This window comes from Aquila chrysaetos, chromosome 5 (assembly GCF_900496995.4).
Source record: "Aquila chrysaetos chrysaetos chromosome 5, bAquChr1.4, whole genome shotgun sequence".
Lineage (NCBI taxonomy): Eukaryota > Metazoa > Chordata > Aves > Accipitriformes > Accipitridae > Aquila > Aquila chrysaetos.
In genome coordinates, this window is record NC_044008.1 from 17440110 (window position 1) to 17462252 (window position 22143).

Consider the following 22143-nt stretch of genomic DNA (forward strand, 5'->3'; position numbering starts at 1 on the left):
AGCGGCTCGGGCGCTGCGGCAGCGGCGGCTGCGCAGGGCGCTCGGCACGGCCTCGGCGGCGGACGGGCACCTGCTGCCGCCCTCGCCCGCAGCGGGCAGGGGCGCCGCGCTTTGTCCGGGGGCTCGGCGGGCGGCCCCGGCCCGGCCCGGCCCGGCGCGGCCCCAGCGACCGGCGGCTCTCGGGGCGTCGCCTGGCTCCGGCGGCCTGGGCACGGCGGGGAGCGTGAATGAGAGTTTGCTCCGATTTACGAGCAGGGTGAGTGCCCCGCCGGGCAGGGCAGGGCAGGGCCCGCCGCCCCCCGGGACGGGGTTGCCGTCCCCGTTCCCTCCGTCGCCTTTTGTTCGGCTCTCGCGGGGCTGGGGGAGCGGCGGGGGACGGACCGGGGAGCGGGGGGAGGTGTGCGGCGGGAGCCACCGGGGAGCTCGGCCGGTGGCTCAGCGTTTCTGGGCCTTCTTCATCCGCTTGCGGGGAACGGGAGGCCGTCCCCGTGGGCGCTGGGGGGTGTCCGGCTGCCCCCCTCCCGCGGCGGGGGAGCGGCCCTGCTCTCCGCCGCGCCAGCACCGAGGAGCCGTCCTGGGCTGCGGGGCCAGGCGTGCATCACCGGCGCCGTCCGGGTGAAACGCGGGGCCGGGAGTCACGGGCTGTAGTAAACACGGCGCATGCAGGGCGGCGGTGAACCTGGTGGAGGTCACATCGCCGCGTACAAACGCAGCTCGTCCTGGCCGGTCTCCCGAGTTGTTGTTGTTGTCGTCTTGGGGACCGTGTGGCGGGTGCCGGCACGCCGTCCGCCCCTGCCGGACCTGCTCCTCTCGCTGCCGTGCAGCTGGCTTGGATCCTGGTGGCGTTCCTACAGCTGCTTGCAGGGATCTCCCTTGGCGAGGGGGGAGCAGGGCCAGCTGCGTCGCACCCCTCCTTTGCCTCTTCCCGCCCCCCTGGCCGGGATGGCGCCTGGGGGGCCTCCGATTTGGAAATAAGACCTGGGAACGTAGTTTCCGTTGTGAGGTTTGCTTCTGGAGCTTTAGCTGAGCCTGGCTGAATTAGGGCCTGCCACATGTTGGTATTAAATAGTAGCCAGCGGTGTACCCGTCCCTCAAAGCGTGTGCAGTGTCTGGATGCGTCTTGATGTGGAGCGATGAGGCACGGGCGTGTTGGAGGAGTAGGAGCAGAGAAACGCTGCCGGAGAGCTTACTTTCAAGGAGACTGGGGGGATGGCAGAGCCGTGGTGCCGCGTAAATGGCTGTCTTGCAGTCCAAGCGGTCAGCCTGGACTCCTTCAGAAAAGGTCTGATAGGCGTGCACGAATTTTGTGGGCCTCCTGCGTGCCTCTGCGGGTCGCCGCTGGGCTTAAGCGCACGTATGGGGCAAATGGGAGAATGACAGCTTTTTGTCACGTTTTCGTGTCATGCTTCGTTACTGCAACTGCGGAGTTTTAGGTTGACTAGATGTGGTACCGTTAAGCCTGTGTGAATGTGGAATGAATGATGGGCAAGTTCTCGGGTATCGTGTTTCCAGTGGTGGTTGAGATGTGGGTGGGGAGGGGAAATATTTAATAAAGTAGGGATCACAGGTGCCTGTGCTCTGCATTTACTGACAGTATCCTGCCTTAGTTTTTAACATGTGATAAGTAGTTTCATTCCTCAGAATTAGAGCGTGAGCTGTCTTAAACCTTTTCTTTTTTAAATGCCATATATAGTTATCAAATGTTGTATCTAGTTATTCAGAAAGGGAGGGCTTCTTTTTTTAGTCCTAGTCTGTGGTCTTCTGAAGCTGACATTTAAGCTACTAGCTGTGCAACTGGTAAAATATAAAACTAATTGATGGTGTTATGATACCAAATTGTGCAAAAATCCCTGAAAGCCTGAGTTACGTTTTGCTGTTTTTTGTATGGTGGCCACAAGTATGTTTGGCTCATCCCTCTGCCATAATAAAGGTGGTTTTGGGCTGAGATGCCAGACTGGATGGAAGATGAGCCATGTCGTGTTTCCAGCTCTGCAGGTAAGCTCTCGGAGATGGTTTTGGCCAGCGGCAGGTGGGACTAACCTGAGCTAAAGCGTCAGACTGATGGGTTTGGGTTTTTTTCCCCTTTTTTAACTGTGGCACTAGTGAGACCTGGTCTGCTCAGCACGTCCTGGGTCAGGGGGCGACTGTCGAGCGGCGCAGGGGAGGTGGCTGCTGTTCGAACGTACGTGTGCCGCTCCTTGGCGTGGTACGGCTTCTGCTCTGGGTGAAGGCATCACCCAGGCTTTGACCTCCCTCCTGGCCCGCCTGCCCGCCTCGCCAGCATCGCTGTGGCCTGGTGACCTGACGTCAGCTCCTGGGGCAGGGAGGGAGGAATTAAGGGCAGCAGCTGGGAAAAGCTTGTCCTGGCTCCGCTCTTTGGTGGGACCTGGTTTCAGAGAGACTGGCAGAGGGGAGATCCTGACTGAGGAGGCAAAATCAGGGGGCTGACGCGCAGCCCTGCTGTGTTCCTGCCTGGGAACTAGTTCCCGGTGATTTACAGCAGGTAGCCAGTGTGGAAGCTGTTCCCTGGCCCTACCCCTTCTCCTTCTCCTGGCGTGTGATATTCAAAGCTTGTAGGGACCAAAGTTCCTTATAAGAGTGAATGGCTGGGGTGATATTGGGTGTCAAAGAGATTCAGTGTGGTTTGAGACCTGGGGAAAAAACACAACTTTAATATTTTATTTTGGTAAGGGAACTTCTGCGGTGTCTGAGAAGTGATTAGTGCTGCTGTTAAAGGTCAGGTATACTTCTGGGGTATAGAACATTGTCTGTGGATACATGTGACGTACATATATGTGTTGTGTTGTCAGCATCGTTCTGATACTTGAGTGTTCACTCCTTAATACGGAGACTTCAAAGCTAAGGAGGATCATTAACTGTTTCACCCCCAAAGCAAGGACAGATCTGTTGGAAAATTAACAAAGACCCCATTTCACCTGTTTTTGTCTGCTGAAAAGTCATGCTTTGTTTTTTGACTCAGTCACCACTAAATCCATAGGGATTCTTGAAGGTTTGAGACCGTGTTTTGTGTAACATATGGTCTCATTAACAGTTTTGTGGTGAATATATTTTTATTTGAGGAGTAATAGATCACATTTCCTGATGTTTTGTTTCTTATAGGTCTGGAAAATAAATGCTATTCAGGAATGCTTGAGTCAAGGGCAACATGTACTTTGCTGAATATTTTGGGTTAAAGCTATGTAGCTATTCAATGGTTTGTCCCGGTCTCTTCCTCCCCCTCTTTACCCCCAGTATTTATCAGGCTTAGCAGTGGTATTCTCGAACTTTGGTAGTCCCCAAAGCCCTGGCTGTTCCCAAAGTACTCCAGTATTATGTGCAGAAAAATCTGCTGTCCCAAAATCTGTTGTCCAAACCTGATGGTGTCAGGCCCAAATAAAGTACACAATTTTCTAGCTTTATCCTGTAACACTGTTTCTTTTTCTTTCCTACATAGATTTTTCTCAGCTAAGTAGTATCTGTGCGGCAGCATCCATGCTAGAAGGAGAGATGACTTCCTCTAATGTGTTATTTTTATGACACAGAGTTTGATAGAGAGAAAGCTTTTGACAGTAAGTGCTTAATCAGGGTCTTCCAAAAGAAATTCTCTTTCTGCCCACTGCCCTGGCCTTGCATGGTGGTAGGTTAATCCATGAAATAATCTGTGCACAGAAGTACAGCCGTCAAACGTTGCTTTTGTGTCATAATGTTGGGTGCTTCCAGGATTTATGTGTTTTGATCTTTCAAGTTTCTGAACAAATGCAAGTTTTCTCTTTTCATCTTATGGTCATTGTCGCTGATATGGGGGGGACAAACACACACAAAACAAAGAAGTTAGGCCTTTTCCTAGGGGATCAGGATTTATTAAAACAGTTATAGTTTAGTGGTGAACTCACCTTAAAATTTAATGAGTTAGTGCTGCTTTTTGTTATGACATAAGAAAATGAAGTAAGGAGTCTTTGAAGCCACTTCAGACTTCATAAATATTAACAGGCTCTGCAGTCTTCACAGAAAGGAAGTTCTGGATGTTTTTTCTTCACCTTAGTAGTACAGTTTCTTTTGCACAGTAAATCTTCTTGCCTTGACTAAACTGAAAGAGCACTTATCGGATGCAAACCAAAAATACTGTATTTGTGGTTAGGAGCGCTCTTGCTGGTTTTCCCCTCCTCTCTTTAACACCCAATCCTTTCTCCTGGTGCACGCTCTGGTAGCAGTAAATTTAATTCCATGACATACAAGATCAGGTCTTCAGAGGTGCTTAAATAATTGAAGATACAGTTTTTTGCTTCTGAGAATGGTGGAAGGTAAAGATTCCCAATGTGTTCAGTTGTGTTTGAAAAATCCTTTCTATTTGCATCTTAGGTCACCATATGTGTTTAATACATGTCTGTGTTAGTGAGGAAAGAAAAACACTGGCTGTATTTTCTAAACATGCCTTGAGAGTACGTAAAATTGTCTCTTTTAGTTTAAAAGCTATGTCTGCATCATAATGGAAACTGAAACTCTGTTTAGTTGCAGCTTCTTATAAATTCTGAGTTAATGCAGCAAGTTCTTTATGATGGTCTGTGAAGAACACATCCCCTGTTTTAGATACACATGTTAACAAGAACATGTCAAATGTACTGTAAAACTTGTTCTAGGTGTGTGATCAGTGACTGAAGAGAACTAGTCCTTTTATTTCACAGAATCACAGACTGGTTGAGGTTGGAAGGGACGTCTAGAGGTCATCTGGTCCAACCCCCTGCTCAAGCAGGGCCGCCTAGAGCCAGTTGCCCAGGACCATGGCCAGACGGTTTTTGAGTATCTCCAAGGATTGGGACTCCACAGCTTCTCTGGGCAACCTGTGCCAGTGCTCAGTCACCCTCACAGCAAATGGGTGTTTCCTGACGTTCAGAGGGAATCTCCTGTGTTTCAGTTTGTGCCCGTTGCCTCTGGTCCTGTCAACTGGGCACGACTGAGAAGAGCCTGGCTCTGTCCTCTCTGCACCCTCCCTTCAGGTGTCTATATACATTGATGAGATCCCCCTGAGCCTTCTCTTCTCCAGGCTGAACAGTCCCAGCTCTCTCAGCCTTTCCTCACAGGAGAGATGCTCCAGTCCCTTCGTGGCACTTCGCTAGAGTCTATCCAGTATTTCTGTGTCTCTTTTGTACTGGGGAGCCCAGAACTGGACACAGCACTCCAGCTGTGGCCTCACATTTCCCAGTATTCTGTAAAAATAAGAAACTTCTAAAGTAAATTTTGAGCGTGGTTTTTTTAGGATGGAGGTCCGAGGGATCTCTTTTGTGCTGTAAGTCATCGATGCAGCTTCTCTGAGTATTTTGCTCTTCCACAGCAGCTGATGTTCCTTGTTAAAAAAACCCCAAACGCTTCAGCATTTTCCTAATCCCAGCAATGCAGGCTTTGACGAGTCTTTTGACCTGTGATTAAGGGATTTATGACTAGGTTTGCTGGCTACACATGCCTAATAAGTGTAATCATTGGATGCTGAGTCACATGGGTACGTGTGTTTCTTGGGGTGTGTTCATATGAACTGCTGTCTGAAACAGAGCTCATTTCAGTTTTGAGTGAATGCTTGCTTATGTTTGTGAGGGCACATCCTTGCTGTGGGCTGGTTTGGTTCTCCAGCAGCCATCCCAAGCTGCGTTGTACTCTGTCAGGGCTGACCTGCCTGCTCCGTGGGCACTTTCTACATTACTGCGTTTCCCTTGTGACATGCCTGAAGGTGACCATCTGTCTTTTAAACTAAACCAAGTGAAGTTTGAATGCTTCCTTATTCTGCCACACCTGTTTTGTATGCTTATATGGGTAACTCTGTAGTCGATGTTAAATATAGAATTTGTAAACAGGGTTTTTATTTTTAGGTCGACGCTTCGGGTGCAGAATAAAACTCTTAGTGTAATGTTGGTAACACTGCTCATGGACAGGAGGGGGACAGGAGAACAAGGAAAAGGCATAAAGCACAAAATACCAATTTAACCTTGGGATTCTCGTCAAACTCCATGGGAGGGGATGCTCATTTCTTGCCATTGAGTGTCCCCTCCTGTATATCTAGGTGTGTGTAGTTGGTTAAGAAGTTTTTTTTAAGGTTTTTAAAGAATATGCAAAATTATGTGGAAAAAGCAGTTAGCAGTTGCTTGCCTGCTTTACGTCCAAATACAATGGTTAATAGATGCATTTTAAAATTTCCATAGTACTCCCCTGAAAGTAACTGCACGACATGAGAGGTCTATACTTATCTTAATTAAAGAGAACAAAGCCATGCACTCCATGCTGGCCTGATGTATGCAATTAGTGACTGAGCGCAATTAGTTTCCAACTGCTAAAACTGTCTTATCAGAACTCTTGATAGGACCGTCAGCAGTCTGTATTAGTATCTGGCATTACTGATGCTTGGCATTTTTTACCGTGTTGTAAAAGCCACTTGTTCCTTCAATATTCATTTCAGGTATCAGGTTACTTATATACAGAACACTTCAAATTCACTGGTTTGGAAACCAGCCAATTGTCAGAGACTGAAAATTAGTGCTAGGTTTTTCAATGAAGGGTACACAAGCATCTTTAGATGCTCAAAGCAGGGTTTATTTCATAACCTGAAGTTTATCGTTAGCTTAATTTTTGAAAAGTGGCTTCTTCAAGTGAGAAATGTGTATGCAAAAGAGAACTTCTTGAAAGAGTTTTAGCTCTAGAGCTACCTTCAGAAAAAAGTCCTCCAGCCTCTCACTGCGGATTTTACTACCTGAGGCTCCATGTTCCTTCTACATTCAGGAAATGATTTGCCTGTTTTTCTTCCCCTCTCTCTGGATCTCATCTCTGCATTCCCAGGTGTGCACAGTAACTGCATTTTAAAAAAAACTTGCTGCACTTTTCAAGGTTAACAGCATGTTGTAATTCCTGGGGAACTGTAGCAGGGCTACAGCAAGGCGTGTGGATTTATAACAGTCAGCAGTTTCAAGCAGAGTCACAGCCATAGGGATGGGGGAATGTGAAACCTCTAGAGAAGGATCTCTTAAAACATGGTTTGAAGGACATGTATAGTCCATGATGCTGCGTTATGAGCCTGACAAGGATATCTTTTTTTTTTTTTCCATCTTGCTTTTGGTAGAGCCATGTGATATCTGTAGCCGTACAGCTTCAGGGTCCCTCCCAGTTATGTTAGGACTGATGTGGGTGTCTGAACCCTGTAATTTACTGTAATTTACTCCAGATCTGAGCCCAGGGAGCTATCTAGTTGTGTGCTTCGGGCACAAGCTGCTTCCCCAGACACTCCTGAAGTAGTGGGACCATGACCAGTAGTAGGTTTTGGACCACTACTGGTAGTAGGTTTTGTTCCAGGGACAACATGCTGCTAGAAACTGGGTGAGTTTATGCTTTTTGACTTGGCTGGAGAGAGTGGCACGCCTAATTTGAGCCTTAGAGATCTGAGCAGCAGAGAAGGGACCAGTCTGAAAATATCCATAACCCCATTCTGGGAGTGAAGGGAACAGTAGCCTGGGCTCTGAGCATTTTGTAAAATGCATAACTATTGCAACAAGATACCGCGTCACAACAGGAAAAAAAATAGCATGTTCAGCACCCAAAGATGAAATGCTGTGTATGTTCGGTGTGATGTTCCTTGCACTTACATGGCCCTTGATGAACATGACTTTGGCTACCTGATTCAAAATCAAGCTGCAAGATGATCTGTAGTCCGGGATCCTACCTCTGAACTCACTTTTGGGTTTGGGGCTTTCCTCATATTTCCTCTTGCTCACCTTTTCCCTTGTGAGACAGGGAGTGATGCCGAGGGAGTTGCCTCCATGTACCATCCTTGAAGATCCTGGCTGCTTCCTCTTGCTGTGTGTAGCCGAGAGGTTCAATTTCCAGCGGCTGCTATCCTGTTTGTGTGGAGTAAAGGTAGCTGTGAAGTGTGGGACCTGAGAGCAACAAAACATCCAAAGCATCCTTGTGTGACTAGTATTAGGGTGACTTTGGACTGTGATCATCAGATAATAGTAAAAACCAGCTCTGTAGACTACTAAGTCTTGCATCAGCTTGCAAGGATCATGTCATCGGAAGGAGTGGGAATAAGCAGAGTCTGTATAACTATGTTCTTTATGTAGTCTGACTTTTCAAAGCATTAAACTACTTCTAGGCATTATTCCAGTTTGATTAACTTTATAATTCTTTGCACTTCTGCAGTGCTCTTATCCAAGATCTTCGTGCTCCTCTTAAAGGCTAATCTACAAAGCAACCCAAAAGATACCGCCAAGTGTCTGAGATCACCTTTTGTACGAAAATGTAGTGCGCCTTGGTTTTGTGTAAAACCCTGCATCGTCTCAGCAGCTCTATGGGATCGCCTGGGATTGTGCAATGAGGAATGTCCTCAACAAGCCATGGACCGTCTGGCTGGACACACTGATCCTTTAAGAGAACTGCCAGCTGCTACAGGGTGCTCTGCTCCGAAGATTTTCTTCAGGTGTAAGAGCTTCCTGGCAACTTGCAGTAATTAAAACTAACATCAAGAGTTTGCAAAACACTGCAGAAATGAGGACTGTGGTCTCCTCCAGATTATCTGGAGCTAGCCCTGTTTTCAGAGAAACGTTCTGAATATAAACCTTTTGATGCTTATAAAAGGGTCTGGGCCTATTTTGAAGGATTTTGCCTTCCCTCCCCAGCAGAGTTGCTTATGGGACTGCTGAATGTTTGCACATTCAACAGCTCTTATTATTACTTTCAGTTATGGGAATAACCAGCCAAAGTGGGATACTTCTGACTTCCCCAGAAAACTGTATTAGGAAACATTTTTACAGCAAGTACACTTTTTCTAAAGCTACTTCTGTTTATTTCCTGTTTCTTCCAGTAGCAACCTTTCCCCGGTTTGAGGGCTCTGCCAACAATTATTTCCTCTTAACGCTGGTTCACTTATCCCTCTACAATACCACATTGAAAACAAGTGAGGCACAAATACCGTTTCTTGGAATATTTTACAGGAGGACTGTGGATCTCACTTTGCTTAGCAGTTTGAATTTGCCTGGTGAAGCTTTCTGGCCCTTGGTAGTCCTCTGTTAAAGCAGAGCAGGGACAGCATATGCTTTTTGAATAAGAAACAATGACTGGCGTTTTCAGTCTGGTTTTCCTGGTGGAATGCAAGCCTGGCTGTATGCAGTGTCCGCTTTGGATTTCACTTCGATGCGTACAACTGTCCTGGTTTGAGACTGTGAGATCTGTTCAAAACTCATTTTCTGTTTTGTTGTTAATACTTCGAAATTGTGAAAGTATTTTTTTCTTTAGAGATAAGCTTTAAGTATTAAGCTATTGTCTGTGACTCATTAGTCTACTGTTGGTGACAGTTTATTGTCTTTGTTAAAATAGACTTGGAAAGTCTTTCCATGCGGTTTGTATTCCTTATTGTGTGAAGCGAACTAAATCTGTTTATTTTACCCTGAAGATGGCTTTCTTCTCAGTTGGCTAAAAGTTCATCATAATATTTGAGAGCTAATATGAAAGTACGGCAGACCTCACTTATTGCACAGAAAATTTCATGTGCGTATTTAACTGTTGAACAATTGTGTTAGGTGAGTTTTGGAAACACTACATGGGCTGACACAAAAAAGAGTGCCTGTTTGCTTTAAAGGTGGTGATTTGCTTTTTTACTTTCTCCTCTCTTTTCAAAAGCTCCAGCTGAACCAAGTGTTGGTAGTTACATAGACTGGTGTTTTCTAGAGCTTTTTTAATTCAGTAATTTAATTGCTATGAAGTTAATACTGCATTCTTGTAAAAGAAGAAAAGTAGGTAAAGACAGATATACTTACTGGAAACGCTGAGAAGGGGTTGCACCTTGAAGATGACTGTTTGACCACAGATTGCTTGTTATCTGAGACAGGAGATGAGAAACTGTGTTTAGGAGGCAGATGCATTGCTGATGTTTCCGAACTGTGGAGGAAACACCAGATGCCAACTGTTGAAGTAGATTAGCTACAAGCATGCAGATTTTCTTTCTTACAAGTTGATAATCATTTGAAATAACTTCTTTTTATTTTTAAATAAAGATTAACCAGTAGATTCAACTCTTAAAGTACGAGCTTTTTGCAAAATGCAGTCATAACTAGTGATGTGAATAATTGTCACTGGGGCATGGGGGAGAGCCAAGTGGCAAGGTGGAAAGGAGAGCTCGTCTCGTAGCCAGTCCGATAAAGAAAACCCCTTTATTTAAAGGTATTCAATTGAGTGAGGTTTAGTAGTCCTGTCATTCCTGAAGGGAGACAGCTTCTTCCATCTCCTATGTGCTCTTGTATGCACCTTTGTGTAGGAACACCAGTATGAAGTGGTCTGACCTCTTCTGTAGCCTTGTTAACTTATATACCAAATCCAAAGACTTTTTTCCTTACACATGTGAGCTCTTAGTCAAAGGTCTTAGGGCTGGTTATATACAAATAGGACCCAGCTTTCCAATCTTACTGGTCGTCATGATTCCTGGGCACCTAGAAACATTTCCACTTACTGGAAAACAGTCGTCTAGTTCAGCAAAACTTGCTTTCGTGTCTTCTGGGTTGTGTGGCTGCCTCTTCTGAAGGAGAGGTTGTAGCAGGGCATGCTGCTTAGTCTGCTTGCTGCAATACAGCTCTTGGAGGCCTGATGCCTCTGGTACGCTGCGGGGCATCAAAGTTGAGTGCAGCGATAAAAACTCAGAACAATCCTTGATTAAAACTGCTGTTTAGTTTCTGAGGATTTTGTACTATCCAATAAATAGAAGGGTTTGGCAGGAGTATTGGTAGGATATGAACTATCCCTTCATTGTGTATTTACAGCTTTTCTTTTCACCCTAAAGACAGCCTGTCCTGTTTCTTGACATCTCATCTTCCATGACTTAGGTCTTGCTTAGAACAGACTCCCATTTACAGCCATCCAAAGTCCCTGCTCAAGTTTAGTCAGCCTGTCTAGCTCCTGCAGCTGGATAAAGGCCCCAGATGCCTACAACAAAGAAATCCAAAGATGTCATCTTTCTTTTTATACACCCCCCCCCCCCCCCCCCTTCAGCAAATTTGATGCTCTGTAGTTTGCTTTTGGGCACAGATGGGAGCCTCTTGGAATCCCTCAAATATTCAAGAATAATCTGTTATAATGGTTTTTTAAATTTTTTTTTAAACATTGATGGCAATTATATAAGCAAATCGGAGGTTAGTGGGAGTTCAGTGCTAGCTGGTGGTTCGATCGTGTCCTGCAGTCTTCAGCATGCTTCTGTCATTAATGCAAAAAGCCTCGAAATTCCAAGTTTCCGTGACTTTGAGAGACTGTATCTGTTAAAACATTTGTGTAGTGTAAACAAAAGGCTTGATATCCCCAAGCCAGAATTTAAGCCTGATTGGTAGTTAAACTTTTAGGATCCTTCTTGAAAAGTGAAATCCATAGTTTAGTTTTTGAAATCCCAAGATTTAAATATGTGAATATTAATTAAGTAGTTGGGAATAAGTTAGAGCTGGAAGAAGTCCTGGTTAAGAGACTGACAGAAGTGTCAAAAATGTTGCTCTCTACCTTCATTTTTACTGTTTCCCCCACATTTTCTTAGGGAGTTTTCAGGAAGTCTTTTGGAGGTCTGTGGGTGGTCTCTGGGCTTCAACTGGTGATGTGGCCTCTCTGTTTTGCCGTGAGGCACCACTGGCTTCGATTTGGAAAACCAAACAATTTCTTAGGAATGGTTGGACGAAGAAAGGTGGGATCTCTACAGAAATCTCCTTTGTGAACTTGGGAAGCTTTGAAATGGGCAGAGCTGAATTGGTTTTATGGTGGCTTGTGGGACAGGTGGGTGCATGCAAGGAATAACGCTCACTGTCCCTTCCTTTCCCACCCCAGCCATAACTGCTCAGAAAGATATACTGTGTGTATATGGCTCTTTTTCTTAAAGTACTTTGACCTTTGGACCTTTATCATTGCTAACTGAAGTATCATCATGGCATAAATAAACCTGTCAGCTCAAGTAGTGTATTTCTGGCCATCATCCCAGTCTTGGAGGCAGACGTAAATGCCATCTTGTAGCTGGCTTTTAAGTTGCTTGGTCTGATTGAAATGATGACTGAAATAATCTTATTTCTTCTCCCTTGGTTCCTTCACTTCGTTACTAAATTCTCTGTCCTGCTATCTTTGTGTTAATTTAAATCTATTTCAAGTCTGAAGGCTCAGCGATGTGCCAGGTTGCTATTTACTGTCATTGGGTTTGTATCATCTTAGCAGCCTGACAGGCTTCGTGGTGTATTTGTGACATTTTGAGACGAGAAAATACTGTTTTGAAATGGAGCATGCAAAAAGCATGGTAGATCAGAGTGTTTGTACAAGCTTGATTAATAAACCGAAGAGCTGATCCATTAAGTGCAAACACCACTGGAGTCATAGGTTACCCCATGTTTGGGATCAAAAAACCAAACTGGCAGAGATATTTATTTTTTTTATGCCTCTTCCTTGTGCCCAGTACATCCTGTGTTGAAACATGGTGGAAACCTTACTAATATGGCTCTATCAAGAGAGGAGCTGGCTTCTCTTGGGAGAAATGCCACTTAGCCTGTAACTGTACTTTGGTGATGCTGCCGACAGCAGGCTCCCCCTCGGTAGCGGAGGGGAGCTGGGTTTGTTGATGTGCCCTGGTTTATTTGAAGACTTGGTCTAAGATATCTTGTTCCAGTTGTTTCAAGCAGCTTTAAAAATGTAGTTGTTAACTCCTGTGGATAATTTTTTTTTGTCATCTGCAGTTATGAGGCAATAGGATGTAACAAGCACCATTTAAATGTTAATTTCGTGCATTATGGCCAAATTAGTAAGAACTGGGCTAGTTTATGGTAATAGCCTCATCTGGCTGGTTTACTTGTTAGGAAGAGGCTTTGTACCTTCCTTACAGACTATGTAATGCATCATTTCTGTGTTTTCTTGAAAGTATGGAATTTTTTGTTTAGTTTTCCCCAACTCTACGCATGCTTTAAGGAAGCCTCAAAATTGCTCATAGAGTATGGCTGCGTATCTCTATTTTTTCATCCCCCTTCCTCCATCAGTCATGCATGTAGCCGTGTATGCCAAGCTGCTGAAGGTGGGGAGCCGAACCGCTCTGTGTGTGTCTGGAGATGAGTGGGTTACAATTGCTGGCTGGAGTTCATGCATGGCGTTGTTGAGTGTCTTGAGTGATGAGTTATTTTGGTTTTGTCTGCACAATGAAATTGGTTTCACGAACTAATAAAGTTTGGGAGAAAAGACAAGAATGCATGGGAAATGTAACTGGAGTCATGTGGGTTGGTTGTTTTTTTGGTGGTTTTTTTGTTTTGGTTTTTTTTTTTTCCCTTTTCTTTCCCTCCTGTGTATTTCCCTACAAGTGTCTGACTCGCAGGCTCTGTCATTCTTTCTGAGGTTATTCCGCTTCCCGGCATAGACCCACAGTGTTGTCCCCCCTCTCTGTAACTGCTGGCGGGGTGAGCGGACACCCTCTGCTCAGCCTCACCTTCGCCCTTCTCCACCAGTTGCCTCTTTAACTGTCAGACTGCTAAGCAGGTACGGCAGCCTTTTCCTGGGCTGGACTGGTGTCTGTTTTCCATCCTCTACTTGGAGCCCTTAGCAGTATCACCAAAATTGGCTTTTTTAACAGCAGTTGATACAATGTACAGAGGTTATTGGGAAAGAGTGTGGAGGAGATGCCCAGGCTACATGTGCGTCTTGAAAGAATCAGGTTTAATAGCAAAGATTTCCACTTATTTTTGCTGTCCAAAGCATGTTAAAATCACCATGTGAAATGAAAGATCTGCAGTTATGGCAGAATACCCAGCAGTTTACTAAACAAAAGAGTTAACTTGCAGGATTGCGATTATATTCCTTATGGCCCCTCTAGTTTCTTACAGGGTTGGACACTTTGCTGCCTGGTGTGGCTATACCACCTTGGTCAGTTTTTTTTGTTGTTGTCTTTTTTTTTTTAAATTCAGGATTACTGTTGTAAGCATGGAGACAAAGAGCAGATATTCTGCCTACTGAGGGAATGCTGCAGTTTGAAATGTGAGGGAATAGAGGTTTGCTTCTGTAAGGGAGATTACCTTGAACGGCAGGGCCTTTCAACCTTAAGCCTACCATTTCACTACGTTACGAGAAGTCAGTTAAATAGCCAAATTATTTAAACAAGTAATTGCAGTTCAGAAATCAAAACTGTCTTTTGGGTACAGTGATTCAGTTCTGTTTATAGCAAATGTGCCAGCAGTACAGACGGAACTTAGGTAAAGGGTTGCACTCTGAAGAAATGGAGGAGGGGTCCGTGATACCTAGAGGACAAGTTTGGTGCTTTCCTGTGTCACGCAACTTCCTCTGCTATTTCCAAACTCTGCTACGTAGAGAAAAAAATCCCTCTCATCTTTTGACAAGCTGTGTGGGTGGGATGAAGGAGGCTGTTTTCCAGAGTGCTGCTTTCCAGCGGAGCTGCTGTTCACATTTCTGTCAGTCTGGTGGGAGCCTGACCTTGAGTTTTTTATTCTGTGATAAGATTTCAAGGAATAGTTTACATGGCTTTTACAAGCAGCTGTGTGGTAGAGACAGTGCCAGAAATGAAGCTGATGCCTGAAGCGAGATTTAGTGTATGAAACTTGCTGTTTCTCTGTTACTTCTTCATTTAACTTACTTGGATAAATCCCTCCTTCATGTGTCATGCAGCATAGCAGTCTTTCACACAGTGTCCTTTTACGTATTATTTACGCAAGTTTTTTACACAATACTTCATGACCTTACATTTAGAAGTTGACATGATGAGGAATTACAACACTACAAATTTGCATAATCCACATTGTGTTTTTATTTATTTATTTTTTTTTTCCCCTGCCCTATCTCTTCTGTGCGTGTAGCACCAACTTCAGGAGTGTTTTCAGGTTTTGTTGGGAGGAAGTGAGAAGGGACAGAATGTACAGCAGCACTGCTTCTCGCATGGAAATGTGTGGGATTTGGGGATTATACACATTCTTTGTAAGCTCAAGGCCAGTATATAGGAAGCATATTAAACTTTCTTAATTATAGTGGTGGTTATAATTGGCATATGCTAGCTGTATCTTTGTAGTTCTTCACATACCAGCAATGTTGAACTTATTTACCTATGAGGGGAAAAGTTAAAAGACTTTAACTCATCAAAATTAGACTGTATGGTGGTTGGAGAGCAACTGGTGTTTGGTAAAATACTCGATTCCTTCCCTCGGCTGTGTCCGTCATTGACTTCTGTAGTCAGCACATCTGAAACTCTTGGGTTTTATTGTGTTTTATTTTTGCAACATCGGTATTTCAAAGGCTTAATGAATTCTCGGATCAGCAGTAGAATAGTTAAAGCTCGCAGAAGCAAGTTGCAAAGTGTTGTACACAAAATCACTGCATCCTGGGAATCTTCTGCTGAAAACTTGCATCTAGATGGTTCCATGATAACTTGTTACTCACTTGCAAAGATGATTATGTTGGCTTCTGCTGAATTGTCTCCCTAAATTGAGGGAAGCCCCTCAAAATAGACCATCTTGCTGTACTCTGGCCTTTAGACTTGTTCTCAGTGAGGTGCCCCGATAGCTGAATGATTTGGGGAGTATGAACATGGCCCTGTGGTTGCTTTGTGAGCAAAAGGGTAGGGGAGTTCATTTTATCATTGCATATCTAACACAGGTCTGTGGTCTTTTGCCTGATAGCTTTAGTAATTCCTTCTGTGTAGTCTTGCCATAAGTGAAACCATAAGGCATAGGTAGCTTGGCACTGTGGCACATTTGAAGTGTTGCTCAAATGTGCAAGTTGCCTATGCATGGTGCTGCAGGTGTTCGTTGGTAAGGGCTGGGGCAGGTTTCTCTTTAGCAATGGGCTGCATGCTCTCAGCTGTGCTCAGTGGAGGTACATGCACTGCATAGAGGTCAGCAGAGTTTAGCCAGGCTACGGGTGTTAGCTGTGGGCTGTGTCCCCCTTCAAATGTGTACCTCTTAGTTCTCTTTTTTTTTTTTTTAAATTAATAGCAAGGTAAAATCTTTGTTTATCAAAAAAAAGGAATACATAGTCATTCTTCAAAACTAGACCATGTTATATACCTTTGTTCTGTTTCTGAAAGTTGCTGGGTAAGCTACGAGCAGTCATCCTGAGCAGATGAAGTACTTGCCTGCTGCTGAGAGTCCTCTCAAAGAAATACCTTCTAGGTCCAAGCCATTCTGCATAGACCTTGGAAGGCTGTTGTCAAAGTGTCTTTCTCTAAGCCTGGATTATGGCTCATTTCCACAGTGTCATTTTTTTTTTTTCTTTTTAGTGGTACCCCCATTCTCTTATTTATTGGTATTTATCATCCAAAGATGATGAACATGCAGCTGAGATTATGAAAAACACAGTCAGCATCAAAAAGGTATAACTGCACTGGTCTCAATAACTTGCACTTCTTTTACTTGAAGGGATAGAATTAAAATTCTTCTTCAGGGCTGGTAGGGCTCACACTTTCTAAACAGTTAGTGATCGCTTTCCATAATAAATTTATTAGTCTGAACAAGATGTTTCATGCTAGTACGTGTACTTCTGACTTCAAATGTTTATTTTAAAGCAGATTATAAAAGGCCAACTTTATTCTGTGTGCTGTGTCAAGCTAGGCTTCTTACACTTCCAATTGAACGGTGGAAGAGAAGATATATGCAGTGATAGCCTTATCTTACCCTGTTTTAGTGGTGTCCTGTCCTTCCCCCCCATCCGTCACCCCCATGTCTCTCTGTTTTTATAGGCAGAAGTTGTGTGCTTGCTTACGGCAGTGCTTCCCCTGCGCCCCGGCTTCTTAACTTGGTTGAAGCCCAGCCAGACCTGAGCTGCCTGAGCCTTCTTGTACGCGGAGGTTCTTGCTGAGCTGGTGATGTTCATCATCTTCCCGTCTTCTCCATTGGCTCCCCTGACTATAGTAGACAAAATTCAGAGTGAGGAAGCAGAAAAAAGCCTTTTGTCAATGCTGAGCTGTGACACGCTCTTCCACCATCCTTCAGAGGAGGGACTGAAGCTCTGGTGTGGGACTGATTTCTGAGATGTGCCTCATGGCAGCTTCATAAACACTGTCTTTAGGGTAAGGCTTTGCAGTCGTTTAACCTGATTTAAGTGCAGGTGGCTGCTGTAAAAGGATGCTTTCTCCCTCTGCCCACAACCAGAAACATTTTCTGTGCGGGAGGCATGACAGCTCTAATAGCTTGTGCAACCGTGAGTGAGGCTGCATAGCTGTCTGCTCTGATTAGACTGACCTTGCCAGAAAACAAACACAAAAACTAGTTGCATCAGCAATGAGCTGATAAACTGCATGAGTGGTTAAGTGACATGAAGGCCATGGCAGAAATGAACGGGGATGCTCCCTTTGGTGTCAGCCTGTGACCAAGCGGGTTTCAGGCTTGCCTGGGCTGGTCTGGGTTTGGGATGGGTACGCAGCAGGGGGGACGGGGCGGTGAGGGGGGACCCAGTGGGTGACTGGGAAGGGCGGGGGGTTCACCTGGAGGGTGATCGGCTTTTATTACTATCACGACATGCTACCCCTTTCACAGGACGTCTGCCAGGCAGAGTAGCTGGCAAACACCAGTGCTGAGCAGCTACTTGCTCAAGCCCCATGGCTTGAACTGGTGGCTCCTCCAGCCTGCGTGTGCTGCTTGAGCTCCTCTCTGCAGGAAGGGTCATTTTTGTGCGGGGTTTTTGGTGCTGCCTTTCCGATGGCATAGTAGATGTTTCACTTTTTTCCCCACGCAAGTGTCTTGAGGAAAAAATGAACTTTATCTTCCTTTTTTGGGAGCTAAAATTCCCATTTTACCAGTTTACAGAGAAATTAAACAAAGCTCACTAATTTTAGGTTTCATGATGAAAGAGAGACACAGGTGTGTAGGGTGTCAACATGTTTGCGAAAGGGGTGTGGTTTTGGATGTGTGATGTTTCCAGCGTGCTGTTAAGTGAGGGATTAAGTACAAAATACAAATCCCACAGCTACTCAGCTGAAATAGTCGCTGCCCTCGGTTTCGTTCTTGACATGCTGGTGAGTGGTTTGGGGTCTTTTTTTGTGAGCCCCTCCACCCACAGTTTTCCAGTGATGATCAAGCCAAGGCCCCCCAGTTTCAGGTGCCTTGGGGCCGTCCCTAGCAGTGGGAGCAGCAGCTCCCCCTTCTCCATCTTTCCTGGGAGGGTCGCTGGAGGTGCCGCCACCTCTGGCTTGCTGAAGGGCCTGTCCCCAGGTGGTTGAGGGGCTCAGGGGGATGCCTTGCGCGGGTCTGAAACTTTGCAGGGACCGAGCAGCTCCTTTTGGGAACCTCCTGCCTTAAAATGTTTGCCAAATATGTGTGAAGTACCCTCTGGCTGAGGCAGGTACAGAAGAGAGTCCTGCAGCCCCATGCCGCCATGTTCTGTGTCTCCCCTCTTCCCCAACCCCTCCTGGCTGCAGCAGCCGAGCTGAAGGTTTTGAAGACAAGTCACTTTTATTGTACAACCCCGTTTCGTCTCCCAGGCAGCTTCATGTTGTGAGCTGAATGACACGTTAGTCTCTTTTGGGAAAAAAATAGATTTTAGTGTAATGCATATTCATGAAGCTGCATTATGGTTGCTGTGACAACCTCACCACTGGCAGTCAAGATCGGTGTGTTGAACTTCTGTCTCCACTCCTCGTGTTGTACTCTAGCACATGTTACACAGCTTTCCACTTTTTTTTCCTCCCCTCCTCCCCCCAAGTCAGTGGACAATTTAAATTGTTTCAGAGTTGATGCTTAATTAATAGCAGCATCTAATTAAGCCTGCAAGACTGAAGCACAACTTCCAGCTCATTTTCGACCTGTGTTAATCGAGTGTTGCTTCTGCCAGCAGTCTGTAACACAGAGATGATTCTGGTAGGATTTTTTTTTGTTGTTCATCTCCCTTTAAACTTTAAAGGGAAAAACAAACCTGAATTACTAAGCATAATATTTCTCCACACCATAGGTAGCCTAACTGATAACTTCATCTCTGATGTAAAAAAAACCCAACAAAGTCTACCCCACTAGTCTATCCCTGTCTAATCTAGTCTATACCTAGAGTTTTAAGGACTCCTGACTCTGAAGGGGTTGGAAGCTTTTAGTAGGTGTTACTCAAAACCAGAAAGCAGTTTGTTCTGTATATGCATTACATCATATTATGACCCTGGGGCCAAGGGTGACGTAACTGGAGGATGACTTTATGAGACTGTGATGCTAAGGTGGTGACTAATTTCAGGATGAACCTGTGACGTGTTGAGCGTGGGGAGAGCTCAGCTCTGAAGGTCAAGCCTTGCGTGTTTGTTGATGCCGGAAATTGAGGGCACTTGTGCAACGCTTGCAACTTTTGGAGAGTGTTTATAAGCTGCTCTTGGCTAGTCCAACTGGATGTTTGGCCCAAAATATTGCCGTTTCTTGGTTTCCAATGAGAAATGGTGACATCATTCTCTACAGAGAGCTTAACATACTGCGTAGTCCTGGATGATACAAGTCTCATGTGGGTGCCGTTCACGAAAGGGCTGCGTTGAGTGAGGTTTGTGTCCCTTCTACGTGCTTAAGCGTCTTGTTGAGTTGAGCTTAGTGTAAAGTTTTCTTGAAAGGTGCCAACTTCATCTATACAAAACCACTCCCTGTTGCTCAAGAAGAGATGCTGTTGGTAAGGTTTGGCTTTCTTCACAGATGTGAGCCTTCCGGAGAGCAAGCAGTTTGGGAGAAGTGTGTGCAGAGGCAAAGAAAAGCTGAGCAGACAAGGAGCTCTCAAGTGCAGTGAGTTGATCTTTCTCTGGTTAGTTTCTTAAATATTAATAAGTACAAAATGTTCAGACAGTGACTTGAGATGAGATTCTGTCCATTAAAATGAGAAATTGGGGGGAAAAAATCATGTAGCAAGAGGAACTTTTTGCACAGAGCAGTATGTAGAGCTGGACTGTGAATCTGTTGTAGGCTTAGATGTAGTCAGTGAGGTTTCCAGTTTTAATTAGACACTTCCAGAAAAGACTGCTTTTTTTTTTTTTTTTTTTTTCAGTGCAGAGTACTGCCCTTCCCTGAGTTCCCTCCTCACTTCTGCATCCCAACCTCTTCCACGTTCGTGCAAGAGCAGAGCATGGGGGGAGCAGTGGCACGAAGGGGTGGGGGCGATGTCTGTAGGAGCAAGCCCTGTACCAGAGTCCCTTCAGACTGCACCAGGCAGGCTGGCTTTTGTCATTCCCCAGCAGCTGGCTGTCTCCTTGCTGAAGCCTCTCTGTAAATGTGGCAGAAAAAGCTGTGCTAGATCTCCTTATGATTTTTATGTGAAAGTTTGGGAAAACTTGATTTTTCTCTACTTAGCATAAGTTTGGAATGTGTGCTTATGTTGGTTTGGGGTTTTGGGTCTTGATATGTTCATTTAAACTGAACGTCTGATTGTTATTTGGGGGTTAATTGAGGGTTTTCATATTAGGTCCAAATAAAGGAATCTCTTCTCTGGCCCTCTGTAAAAGGAATAAAACCTCAGCCTTGAAGGATTTGCTTTAGCAACTAGACATTAATGGTAATTAAAAAAACACCTTTAAAGATTATTTTAATTTGGGTTTTTGTTTAAGTGTGGAAAATATAGACCTTTTTCACTAATCAAACCCTGTACACCTAAACTGTTGCCTAGTTTTTTAATAGATGGTTTGGGACTTCACGATAACTTTGCAGGCTGCTGTATAATTCTGCCAGTTTGACCTCTGCTACTGCAGCAAGAGAAATAAAAGCCACCTTCTCAAAAACCTGGGTGCCTGAATAGCCTTGTTTGTAAGCATGTTAATGTAAGATATCCTTACTATGTTACAACAGAGGACCTGCTAGTATTATTAGATCTGGCTGAGGTGCAACAAAGTTAGACCTAAATCAGTCTTGCAGAGTCAGCGTCTGCCTTACTGTGCTGTGCAGCACTTTCTGTTGTAGCATTGAATGTGGGAAAGATCTCCTGTTGCTTACGTTAATGGTAGGGTGTTTGTATGCAGAAATAAGCTTGATTGGGGAGGACAGATTTGATTTTATGTTGCTGAAGTTAGTAATTTGCAAGCATGATACCAGTCTTGATTCTTATTTATAGCTTGTTTGTTGTATGGGAGTGAGAACAATTATTGTCATGTGTATGACAGTGTTGGGAAATGAGAGTGTTTACAATGCACAGAGTTAAAATATTTGTATTTTTATTATAATTTCATAATATTTCTTTATGGTTAGTTTGAAAGCAGAGGGAGATGCGGGTCTGCATTTGCACTTTGAGCTGTGCATGTGCAAAACTGTGTGTTGGTTTTGTTGTTGCTGGTATGGGGAGTTACTAGACACAGCCTGAAACTTAGAGCTGAACCAGCTGAGTCCAGGATGTGGATGGGTAGTCGGGAGAGGGTAAGGGGATGAATAGCTATGGTGGTGAAGCAAATGTTTTGATATTTAGTTCCTATATTTTAAAATAAATCTAAGTCTCGATCAGATTCTGGTCTCATGTTTTACAAAAGCTTCCTCAAGCTTATCTAAATTTGACCCAGGTCACTTGGAATACAAAATCTGTGAGAAGCTTTTTTCCTAGTGAGCCTGAAAGTGCCGAAATGTTGCCATATTTATTGATCTTTATCTAAAAAAAAAAAGTTGCTAGTTGCAAGAACAGCTGCTGACATAAAAAGCCTGTCTTAGATGGTACATTTGGCTGGAGGCCAGATAATGAGTTTCTATAGGAGTTTGTTGGCAAGCTTAGGTTTTTGCTTTAGGTTAATGTAATGTAACTGTAAGTAATCTGGGAGCCTGGTACACTCAAAACAATTTTTAGACAAAATGATCTTATTATTTTTAAATTAGAACTGCGCAGATATTTTTATATAACAGCTTCTTGTACTTAAAGCACTTAAAAATGCCTAGAAACATGATTCTTTACTGTTTCATCTTTTAATGGTCAACCTACTGATTAATACTTTAAAAATACTGACACTGATGATATCTCTTTTTGCTAGCCTCTGTGTTACAGAATTTAAGCTGACTCTGTTCAGTGGAGTGATCTATTAGGGCTTTAAAGAAAGGTTTGCATTTTTAAAGACCGGGTGGTAACACACTTAAGGATAGGTACATCAGTTTTACTAGTAACAAAATACTGTAAATGTATTCGTGGGTACATCTGTTGGCCAGGTTATTCTGTGACCAAGGGCTGAAATGCACGAACCATCCTAGGAGGAGG

General features: G+C 44.4%; 1 protein-coding gene across 4 annotated transcripts in view; it reads left to right on the forward strand.

The window, feature by feature from the left end:
• Positions 1 to 12: 12 nt before the first annotated feature.
• The window catches only part of GRAMD4 (GRAM domain containing 4), an 81007-nt gene continuing 58876 nt past the window's right edge, over positions 13 to 22143 (forward strand). The window contains exons 1-2 of one of the 4 annotated variants that reach the window (XM_030015165.2): positions 13 to 256; positions 19623 to 19709. In XM_030015165.2, coding sequence (XP_029871025.1) covers positions 228 to 256; positions 19623 to 19709 — 116 coding nt within the window. In that variant the 5' untranslated portion in view covers positions 13 to 227. The remainder of the gene's footprint in view (positions 257 to 19622; positions 19710 to 22143) is intronic. The other 3 variants (XM_030015166.2, XM_030015167.2, XM_030015168.2) reach the window with 3 other exon arrangements.